Source organism: Mugil cephalus, chromosome 20 (assembly GCF_022458985.1).
Source record: "Mugil cephalus isolate CIBA_MC_2020 chromosome 20, CIBA_Mcephalus_1.1, whole genome shotgun sequence".
In the NCBI taxonomy this organism is placed as follows: Eukaryota; Metazoa; Chordata; class Actinopteri; order Mugiliformes; family Mugilidae; genus Mugil; species Mugil cephalus.
The window spans coordinates 21,077,924-21,090,106 of NC_061789.1; the positions used below are offsets into that span (position 1 = coordinate 21,077,924).

Below are 12,183 nucleotides of genomic sequence, written 5' to 3' on the forward strand. Positions count from 1 at the left end.
GCTGTTGTCTCTATCACATTTTAGCTCTGCTAACTGTGAGGCATATATTATTAATACGGGAGCTCATAGGTCGTCAGCAGGGGGTCCACGGATCCCCTAGAGGTACTGCAAGGGGTCCCAAAATCTTTGGTTGATTATATATAAATATATAGATATAGATAGATACAGGAGAGAGAGAGACAGAGACAGAGACAGAGAGATTTTTATTTATTTTTTTTAAATGGAGGCAGAAGACGTTATCTTTCAGTCAGCACTCATTCAGCAAATTTCTTTGTCTATTACACACACACACGCACACACAGGTAGGTAAGTTTATGTCAGGTATGTTTATGTTCACCATAGTTGCATGGCCTACTGCACCCTGCTGCACATACAGTATTTGAAATAAAAAAACTATTGAACCTGTGTATTGTTTGAATAGGCTAATATGTAATTCAAAATGATAATAATAAATTTAATATATAGTATATGTATAAATAGCACGAATAGGCCGAATTTAATATAGAACACATATAGTAGGTAGGGGTCACTACTTTATCTCTCCATCTGTTTTGGGTCCTTGGCCTGAAAAACCTCTGCTGTAGCTGATCTCAGAGAAGGTAAAAGGATACTGAAAGTTCAGGAATTAAAAACATTTCTGCTACTACCATAACACTTGAGATGTGTTTGAGTTTTGGTGTACACAGGCAGCCCATACAAGGGCTATGGACACATGCCAAAGAGACATACACTGATCAGGCATAACATTATGACCACCTCCCTGATATTGTGCCTAATATCAGAGAACGGACATGGGCCTTCTGAGGGTGTCCTGTGGTGTCTGGTAACAGAGTGTTATTAGTGTGGGCCTCTGGGTCCTATGGGTTGAGGGGAGGGACCTCTGTGGATCATCCAATAGTTACTTGATCAGTTTGGGATCTAGTGAATTGGAGGTCAGGTCAACACCTTGTGCTGTTTTTCATGTTTTTCGAGTTGTTCTTATACCATTTTTGTGTGTGTTTGTGGCTGCTGTCACCAAGGAGCTATGGGGTGGGGGTGCCTGGTCTGGTCTAGGTGAGTGGTATGTGTCTATGTAACATCCACATTAATGCCAGGTCCAAAAGTTTCCCAGCAGAACACTGCATTGCATCTGACAGTCAATGTTTTTTACGTCAGTGGTTTTAATGTTATGGCTGATCTGTGTATTTGCCTAATTCCCAATGTCAATTATCAGACGTCCCTCTTTTCCATCCAAGACATTATTTTTTGTGTCACGACAGACAACATCTAGAAAATATGGATTTGCATAAACTGATATAAACAAATCTTCCTAAAAGTGGACATACCGGTTTGACCACAATTCCTTCCTCCACAGTCGGTAACATCAACTCTGCTGTGTTTTATTGTTGCCAGGCAGCATAACCAATGCAGAAGGAATGCATCAATTACTCTGGCAAGTATAAACGGGAGTTGTCTGCAGCGGCGAACAACCTTCTGTCGCCTCCGCTGGTACTGAAAGGCTGATACATGACTCTCAGCTCATTCTGTGAAACACATTCATCTTAAATGTATACAGCATGTGTATTTAAAAGATTTGTAAAGAAGGTTTACGACACTTTCAAACAAGTGAAAAACTGTGCAATAAAATTGAGAAGTTCTACGATACTTAATAACTCAAGGTGGACTTTCTAGCAGTGAGCATTCAATACATTCAAAGGTTGAATGGATTAGTTGTATTTTATACACTGAACACAGAACTTAGATCAGACTGGTCTTCATGGAATGCTAGATTTGTAAACTTCTGCTAATACAATTGAGTACAATACACGCAGTGATGGTTGTCTGTCAGCGTTTAGTCTTCTGCTGCCATGAACAAATGAAGGGCAGCGTGAATGTGTGTAGATGGAGACTGTAGGGGCCCTTGGCATCCCATCATGCAGTGCGTGCCTCAGAAATAGAGCAGGAGAAGGCAGGGACCCCTGGGATGGTGGCACAGAGCTAAGAAAAGAGCGCTTCTGCTCTCATTTAAACAGGGACAGGTGCTGGGGAGGAGAGAGGTAGGGCAGTCTAAAGGCTGAGAGACAGGGAGGATGTGGGGGCTTTGTGTATACAGTAAGTATATGCTTTGTGGGTGGTCAAATGCATACAGTACAAATGCCAATTACAACTTTTCAGAAGGAATACGGATGTGTGTGTTTGCCTCCTCTTTTCCTAAGGTATGTAATTTCCCAAAAGACACATCCTTGTGCTGAATCATACTCGACATGTTATTAAAACGTGGCAATTAGCAAGGTTACAGAAGATAATAAGGGGAAAAAGATATTTGATTTTGTCTGGCTGGGGAGATTAAACTTTAAGCCTGTGTGAGCAAGTAGAGTAGAATATGTGTTCTTGAACTAGGTTAGCACGAAGAATTATAGTCTCACTTTCATACTAAACCTTACAACTTATTTAAAAAAAAAAGAAAAAAAAAAAGAGAAAAACTGTTGGACAGTAGTGGAACACATCCAGGGAAGCACAGAGCAGCTTTCAACTCTACCCGAGGACACGAACAAGAAGAACAAATTGTTGAGTTGGAAACAGGCCGATGCCCTGAGTCCTGTCTCTTTTATGTGGTTCACTGATTTTTTTTTTTTCCTCAAAATAAACAATACGTTTTCTCTTTTTGAGCATATATCCTCTTGGTGCTCTGCGTTTGTAAAATGTAATATAAATCATTCATTCTGCCATAATGCCTTTTTGGGCCAGCTGGACTTGCTAAACTGAACTAACTAGCAAGGTGAGCTCAACTGATAATCATGAAAACAAACCATTCGAGGTGTGAGGAAAGAGTTTGGACTCACTGATGGAGAATGGGTTAATAAAAGCAGAAATGCTGATTTTGTAATATGCAGCTTCAGTACAGTAACATGTGCAGTGGTATCACAAATGAATTCACATGAAAGTGAAAGACATTTTACACTTCAAAGTCTGTTTACAGGTGTGAGGAGTACTACTGCAAATGTAGAAAAAATGTCTTTTGTGGTTCCAGGGAGAGATGCATGGAGTTGATGCAATTTGAGCATCCAGTGATGAAGTTCTCTTTAATTCTGGGTTATTCAGGAAGAAAAAAAGGGAAAAATACACACAATATGCCATACATGTAGAGAACAGAATAGTACGTGTGGTTTTAGATCACTGATTTAATACTACTAATAATAACATATCATTGATTTTAGTTTGGTTTGGCTATATATTTTTAAAGAAACAAGAGGAGAATTATAGTTCATTCAAACTATAAACACATATCAGAAGTTTCTTGAAAACAGGGGAACATCAAAACACTGGGCATTTCAGGCGGATGTAAATTGCCATGGCTACAGGCCTGGTTGTTAATAACAAGCCTCTTGCTTCAAATGAATATAAACACAATGGAGAAGAGCTTGCTGGTTGGGAGTACCATACAAATCTCCAGCCACACAAACACTGTCTACTTTACTAGAAGAGCTGGGAACCACAAATGTCACTGAGGTAATAAATGCTCACTCCATCTAAACAAAAGGAATAAAAGGATAGAGAAAAGACGGGAGAAACAGAGGAGGAAAAGAGAATGAGAGAATAAGAGAGGAACAAGGGAGGAAAAAGGGAGGAACAAGGGGGGGTGGAGGTGGTGAGGGAGGAACAAGGGAGGAACGAGGGAGGGAGAGCAGGTGTGTGTGTGTTCAAGTGTGTGTGTGTGTGTGTGGGGGTGGTAAAGTGACAGGCGATGATTAGCCTTACCAGAGGAGGATATGTGGGAGGGAGTGAGTGGGAGTAGTGGGGCTGGTTAAAGAAAGAGTGAGTCTGTCTCTTTAGGCAGAGATATACACAATATGCAAGTAGATTAAAGAGCCCTTATACACACTATGCAGACACACGGTTCATCTACAGGAAATCCACACTGGTGTGTGAGTGGACACACATGCGCGCACATACCACACACACAAGGGTGAATTCATGTGGGTTCACACAGTGTTGCAAAGGAATGAATTAAAAATGAGACCAGGCTATAGCATGTGTTGATATGTTGATAATGAAAACAGGACCAGTAGAAATTATTTCACAAGGTAATCTCATTATTTACTAGCATGTGCATGTGAGTGTGTGTCTGTGTGTGTGTGTCTAAGACAAGATGGGAAAAAGGGAGGAGAGAAGGAGATGGAGAGCAGCTGGCGACTCTTAGGTGTGTAGGTGGGACCATTTGCAGCTCGTCTCTTACTGAGACTCTGTGGAATTAACAGGCATGAAAGTAGTGCACCAAGAGCAGGAATTCATGCGCAAGCCTGAGCAATGTGTTTATCAATGACAGTATGCCAAGTCATCAGTCTTATGACTGATCCAAACTCACGGAAGTAGCGTCTATTATAACCTCAGATGTTTGGTATTACCCCTGCTGATATTACCCCAGACCAGAGCTGAGGGTAAAGGGACTGACCACAGTTATACGTCAAAGAGTCACATGTAGGTAGCTGGAAAATAAAATACCAATCCCTTGGGAACCAAAGTAAGGAAATGTTGGGTGTAGCTGATCCATTGTAGTGGAGACAGGCAGTGGAAAAACAGGAAGTGATATCTTTAGCAAGATCACAACATTAATTTTTCCATTTTCATTCTGCTGAATGATTTAGTGTTGTTTAAGGAAACTCGGCCAAAACAAACTGCTATAAAGACTGAGTAGATCATCTGACCAGGTCTTTTCAAATATCGGACAATAAAATTCATCTTCAGTTCTCTCACACTTACTTTTGACAAATCAACCGAAAATGCCAGTATACTTCCACACACAATACAATATGCATGAAGCCCAAGGAAAACTTAAAAGACATTTAGTAATGTTAATTTGAATAAGTTTTAAATAACTGAAATCCTTACCATTAGAGTTACAGTGTAGGTTTGTGATTAGACTTATACTTTATTCATTCACAAGAGATATTGATTGATCACAGATGGTGAAAAAAAAGGTGTAAAAATAAAATTAAATAAGATGCAGAGTAGAGCCCTGCACGGGACTCTTTTCTTCATCTCGCTCCCGCCTGCTCCCGCTGACTTTCTGACCATTACCGCCCGCACCCGCAAAACTTTGAATATTTATGCCCGCACAATAATAGAAATGCATTAATTTTTTGTCTTCTGTCGCCCCGCAGGAGAAAACACGTAATTTTATAGGCTATTAATAAAGAGATTCATGGGGTTGTTTGTTTCGTTTTCCTGGAGAACAGAGCAGGTGTGTCGCCTCAACCCAGAGGTGCCGGATTTGTGTAGACTAGTATTTTTGGACATTCGTTACAACTAACAAAGTCCAATTCGTTTCCATCTTTGTCACCGACAACTGAGAAGTTTCTCCAAATGTCAGACTTGCCTTGCTTTGTCTTAGTGCTGTAAATACCTTCTTTGAGCTTCCTTTCGACACTTGTTGATATCCTGTCGCTAGGCTACATCCCGATCCCGCAGTGTTTTTTTAGCCGCCCGCTCCCACTCCTTGCAAAGTTTACTGCCCGCTCCTGCGAGATTTGAGTTAGAACCCAATCCCAATGCAGCCCTCTAATGGGGGCTAAAGGAGAAGAAACATAGGGATGACATTGACCATCTTGTGACAATTCAATGTTCTGCTGGGAAACTTTTGGACCTGACATTCATAAAGAGGTTACATAGATATGTACCACCCACTTGGACCAAACCAGGCACCCCCACCCCATAGCAAAGACACTGCTTGATGGCAGCAGATATCCCCAGCAGATGACACATGCACACAGAGAGAGAGAGAGAAACAGTTAAGGAACAACTAAAAAAAAAACATGAAGAACAGCCCAAGGTGTTGACCTGACCTCCAAATTCATTAGATCCCAAACTGATCAAGTATCTGTGAGATGATCCACAGAGGCCCCTCCCCTCAACCCACAGGACCCAAAGGACCCCACTAACAACACTCTGTTACCAGACACCACACACCACCCTCTGAAGGCCCATGTCCACAACTGTCACAACTGTTTTGGAGACACAAGGGAGACCTACACAATATTAGGAAGGTGTTCATAATGTTATGCCTGATCAGTATATTTATTGTGCTCTTTGGAACCTGTTCAGCTGAGGGTGTCTGGTGTTTAAGAGCATACTATTGTAGGTGGGTTCAACATGTATCTAATGCTGTACCATCTCAAATCAATAGAAAACCTCACAGAGACTTCAAGCTGCAAGGATAAAGAGAGAAAGGGATAAGAAGATAGGCAGAGGGGTCGGTTGCTGAATAAAATATCCTGAGAACACTTTCATCTCAGTCCCTTTTGGTTGGGCTGGAGGAAACCCAAACTGGGAACAAAGGCCCGTCAAATCAACAGCTACTTCTACGCAGATCAAGCTGTCGAAAACACAATCAGTGGAAAGGGAATCTCTTCAAACAGCAGCTGATTTCCCATGAGCTGGCGACAGCAAATACAGACACACAGAAGCACTTATCACCTAGGAAACTATTCACTACCAGAGGAAAGGTGTCATTTCTCCAATTGACCTCTGTGTTTGTAACCAGAGCACACACATCCTGACACACCCAACAGACATGATACACACACATCATGACTCCCGCTATAAAAATGATTTTCAAAAATCTAATCTTGACATTAGATGAAAACATGTTACCATCACCCATGCTGCTGTAAATACATGTCTCCAACTCACTGTGCACTTTATAATGTAATTAACTATGCCTATAGTGCTGATGTTCGTTTAATAAAAGCAGGCCCATAAATTGAAAAATGTACTGCATTTCCTCCAGGGAACAGCCTAACAACACACTGTATCAAGCCACAGAAAGCTAATGTTGGGTGATTTGTGTGTAAGTGTACAACAACATCATGCTCCTGTTGCAGGCCAATGCCAGCCAGGACAACAACAAAGAGGAAAGAAAATTCCTTTTTCAGTTACTTACCCAAATCTTTGGATCCTTGACTTTCACTGGCCAGTTCACCCATTCTAACCAGAGCATCAAAGTAGCCTTTGGCAGCAAATGTCACACCTAGAAGTAAAGAGCACAAAAAAGAAGAATGTCATTATTAAGTGAAGGATACAGGGGAGCAAAATACCATCTTTAAAAAAAAAAAAAAAAAAAAAAAAAAAGGCATACAGTTCAGCTTTGCTATTTATCTTGTGCATGCATAATTGCAAAGAGGAAGTTATTTCTGACCATCTGTAAGAGAGAAAGCCAACCCAGTACAAAATGTAAAGTATTGTATTTTAACCATCATGTGTGTGGGAGCATTAGGATTTATATTAAAGTTTCTGAATCAATTTTGTGGTTGTGTTTTAAGAAAAACAAGGAACATTTTTTATTGCATGAGTCTATTTTTGTCCAATTTAAGGCCTGAGAAAGCACTGTGGTGCCACCAAAGAAATAGCAATGGCATGCTGTTAACCGCCAATGGTCTTCTCCTGCTTCCATCCCATTCATTGCTCTTCTTCAAAATCTCAACATCAGACATAGCAGGGATGAAGTGTAGTGTGATAGACTTAAGCAGAGTGTTGATGGATGGCAGGATTTAGGATCAAACACCTAGCATAGACAAGGATTCAATCTGTTCTTGGTAAAAGTGAATGTCCATGGATTTTAGGTATTGGAGTTGGCATGGCTCACACTGCTCAAGATAGTGTTCCCAAAAGGAATTGCGTACAAGTATGGATGAAATGTGTACTCCAAGTGCCTTACTGTTCACAATTATTTGTTTATTCATTGCTACACAAAGCTACACACAGACTAGTTCAAAGACTAGGGTCTTTGTGTAGGGTCACTACAGCAAAATACAGTACACATATGCCTGTGTAGGTTTGTAGACATACACCTACTTGTGTAGACCCACAAAGCTTGCCTCTTAGTCTAGATTTTCAGCAATCACTAAAAGAATCAATGAGGTCATTCCTAATCAGCAGCCATATCTGTCTTTTTGCAGAGACAAATATCCAACTCAGCTCCTATTGTTCCAACTGCTGCTGTTCTAGCTAACAAAGGTCTCAACACGGCTATGTCCACTTCCAGCAAGTTCTGCCTGACTGCCATACAGTCCTCCACCAATCAACCCATCTTCAGTGAATAATGGCCAGTGCTTTTGGGGGTGAATTCAGCAGCAGCCCAGGTGACAGATGGGCCTTGTGTCTGCAGACAGCTGCCAGGTGAGAGACACATTTACAACAATAGGCTGGCAGGGACAAGCTAATTCTAGCAGACAGATGCAGCCACTATGCGAAAGAGGACGTCTCCCGGGCTGGAAGCCTCTGAGCTCTGCTTCAAGACTGAGATATATGCTAATGCTAATCCCAATTACAGCTGACTCAACTTTGTGTGTTTCCTTCTTCCACTTTTGAGCACCTGTGAACTGAAAGCCTTCAGAGTATCATAGCTGAGTTCACGCCATTGTGCCTAACAGATCTACTGCTTGCCTTGATGTGGAAAGAGTGTGTGAATGTGTGCAATGGACACTTTTCTTGCTGATGCTGCAGCAGTAGCATGTGAGTTAGTGCGCTTTGTGCAGTTTAAAGCTGGTTGAGTAGTTAAGCTGGATCTATGCACATAGTACTGTCTAATGAAATATGTGGTGTGGGTTCACAGAGACAGCCTGAGAGGATTACCATGCATCTACGACTGCAAGGCAGACAACTGGTAGGGGAGGGGTTTATTTCAGAGTTCACCGCTCATCCTTTACTTCAGGAAAGGAGGGACTTGTTGGGGAACTTGCAAAACAAGTTCCAGAACGTGTTGAGAAGGCAGCTAGATTAACTCAGCATTTGCTGATTTTACACTTACCAAGCACTGTTTAATTTAGAGACTGACTGCTGTGAAGGAAAACCCATTCAGATGACGCTCATCAATCTACGTTTTGGCTACTCTGACTCCCAAAAATAAATAAATAAATAACTCACAGCAGCTTACAGTCCCTTGGGTTGAGCCAATTCTGAAAAGTGGGTCTTTAGTGGCTCAGTGAGCCCCCAGCAATCTGTCTCCTACCTACACCAAGGCCAGGATAAATTCTATTTCGAATAGCTATGCCCTCAATGAGCTGCTGCTATGAGCCATTCATTCATGACCACTTCTGAAGATTTTGTTCCGTGGCCTGCACACACCACTCTTAAAGACACACCCACAGTAAATAACAACTGTATGTGTGACCGGAGATCTGCTCTCATTTTTTCGTCAGCAACAAGCAGTCAAGATGGAGTCAGTCAAGAGAAGAAAATGGAGAATGACATAGTCCAGCAGTGTAGAAGTTGATCACAGGGCTGGATACAACTTCCCATTGGACCTCCATGCATGCTACCGTATAATGCTGGTGTCTGCGCTGTTCAGGTCAGGCTAACACAAACTTCATGGACCAACTGCCAGTTGTGTGCTCATGTGATCATGGAGGAGGTTAACCAACAGCCAGAGGCTTCAAAGAGTGTCAAAGAGTGAAACAGCAGCACCTGGACTATGAGAGGGAATTTGTCACCAGAAGCAGAGCTGGATGCCAAGCACCAGCTAAACAGCTGCTAGATGGTCCCATATCTTTCGGGTGGGCTGTTTGAACCACTACTCCTTATGTGAATAAGTGTAAAGGGTAAGGAGGCTCACCCCTTTGGGCCCATGGACCTCAGCAGGTCAAAAGAGCTGGGTCTTCTCAGTCACTCTGCTTTTATCCTCATACTGCCACACAATGTCAGGAGAAATCAAATCAATTTGTCATATATTTTCTTGTCATGGGTGGAACAGCGGCTCGTGGTTAGCACTGATGCCTCCCAACCAGGTTCAGGTTGAGTCCAGCTTAGGCCTTTCTAGGTGGAGTTTGCATGTTCTCCCCATGTCTGTGTGGGTTCTCTCCGGGTACTCCGGTTTCCTCCCACCTTCAAAGACATGCTCATTAGGCTAATTGGTGACTCTAAATTGACCCTAGGTGTGAGTGTGAGTGCGAATGTTTTTTTTTATATCTGTGTTAGCCCTGCGATAGGCTGGCGACCTGTACAGGGTGTACGCCGCCTCTCACCTGATGCCAGCTGGGATAGGCTCCAGCAACCCCCACGACCCTAGTGAGGATTAAGTGGTATGGAAGATGAGATGAGATTTTCTTATCATAGTCTGAAGACCAGGGTCTGAATACATGAGGCTGGATGCTATGCATTTTCAGCAAACAACCAGAGCCAGCTCTTTTCATTTTGCTTTCCTCTGGGCTATGGTAAATGGATCGTCTGGTGGAGGTGAAAAATGCTAGTCTGTGCAAGAAAACTCTCTTGAGTGCTGAAAGCTGTATGCATGTCAGACTGCTTGTAGTGAGGATAGACAACACGATGGTAAAAGAATATATATCGACTGCCAGGGCAGTATACACTCTGAACGTTGTCTAGAAGCAGCCAGGAGCCTTGTACACAATTGTGCAACAGACGTGATGTGCAGGGGTTAAGTAGACTATCCCCGTCTACCATTATCATCCATTCTACTGTAATCCCATACTGTCATAGAGATCTGTTTTTTGTACTTCTTAGTAAATTGTTTTGGAAAGGAGTGAACTTAGGTCTGGGTGGTATGACCAAAAATGTATATCAGGGTATTTTTAAAATTCTGACGGTTTCATGGTATTTCTGTTTTTTTTTTTTCCATGCATAACCACATATTCACAACATTTTCTACTGTTTCAGAGAGGAATTAATGCAATAGATTAACTAAAGACTTGGACAGACTTTAATGATCCACAAGGGAAATTACTTTGTCACCATAGCTTCGTTGTAAATAAAAGTAAACACACACACACACCACAAGAAAGATAAAATAAAATGAGAAGTGTAATCAAAAAATGTAAAGAATTAGCATTATAAAAATATACAAAATTAGTTGGCAAAACGTGTCCAAGATGATGTGGATGTTTGGTCAGTTGCATAGCAACAGTGGTGTGGATCGTGTCGTAATCGTGTTTCTCGTCAATGGTGTTTCCTTATCGGCTGAGGGAGGGATGTAAATTCAAATGGAGCGTGTCTACTCATAGAGTCCCGAAGTTGGGCACAGACGTACTGTGGTCCTATGAACCAGGTCTCCAAAGCTCATCTCACGACACACTCCCTCTGGGTCCCATCAAGTGCACAAAGTCCATCGATCCCACTGCCAAAGACCTCGCGCTACCCGTGAGTACAGACGGCACCGCTGACCCGAAACTCCTTCTCCACTCCACCACCGCCAACTCCAGCCTGGCATCCAAAGCACTTCTTCTGAAGTTTAGCAGGAATCTCAGGCCTCACTCCGGGCAGCTCATGCTTCACTCTGGGCAGCTCAAGGGACAGCCATTAACACGCTATGAATAACCTAAAAAGGTTATTCTTCGCGGAGCTACTGGCAACATGCAGCCACTCTTTCAGACGCATTTTTCAAAAAATAAATATATTGTAGAATAATCCACAATCATAGTAGTAATACAAGTTTGCATGGTAACACTGTCTGCTGATGTGGAAATAAGGGGACAGCTCTGAGATTTCTCATTCATAAAGCTAAAACTGGGGACACTTTTGGGGACAGCTGTCCAGGGGACAGAACGGGGGCTGTCTCCAGAAATTGGGGAAGTCTGGTCACCCTAAAAATAAAAAAACACAAATAACCCTTTCCTTTAGTTGCTTTTTTTAATTTTTTTTTTACCTTTTTTGGACCTTTCCATCTTCACCACAGTGACCAGTTGCACCTCTACATTGAAAATGGTCCAGTCTGAAACAGTGCCTCCCAGGGCAGCTTTCTGAATGCTATGTAATCAAATACACCAGTAAGCCGGTATATTTAAAATTCATATCATAACTGAAAAAAATGCCGGTATTCAGCATGAACTGGAATACCGCCCAGACCTACGTGAACTTACAATGTGCTCTTTGGCACCTCAGTGGGATTTACCATTGGTGTTTTATACTCTGGGAAAACCACTATTTGGGCCCTCCCTCTTACGGTGCAACCTAAAAATAGCACATGTCAACTTTCAAGGGAGTCATAAGAATTATCAGTCCACCCTTCTTGTTTTACTGTCACAGAAGAAGGGAGCGCAGCCATTTTATAGCCTAATTCCCCTTTTCAAGAATTTTCCATGACCAGACCCTTTAAAGTGATGGTTATCTTTACAGCGGCCTTACAACCCCGCCCCAAAGCAGTGAGGCAGCAGTGTCTCACTGGCTCTGCCCGGTGTGCACTCTGTCTCATTATGT

General features: G+C 42.2%; 1 protein-coding gene across 6 annotated transcripts in view; it reads right to left on the bottom strand.

Moving 5' to 3' along the window:
* Positions 1-12,183, bottom strand: part of baiap2a (BAR/IMD domain containing adaptor protein 2a) — a 51,363-nt gene that overhangs the window by 25,474 nt on the left and 13,706 nt on the right. For all 6 annotated transcript variants that reach the window (XM_047570927.1, XM_047570929.1, XM_047570924.1 and 3 more), the window contains exon 3: positions 6,920-7,006. In XM_047570927.1, coding sequence (XP_047426883.1) covers positions 6,920-7,006 — 87 coding nt within the window. The remainder of the gene's footprint in view (positions 1-6,919; positions 7,007-12,183) is intronic.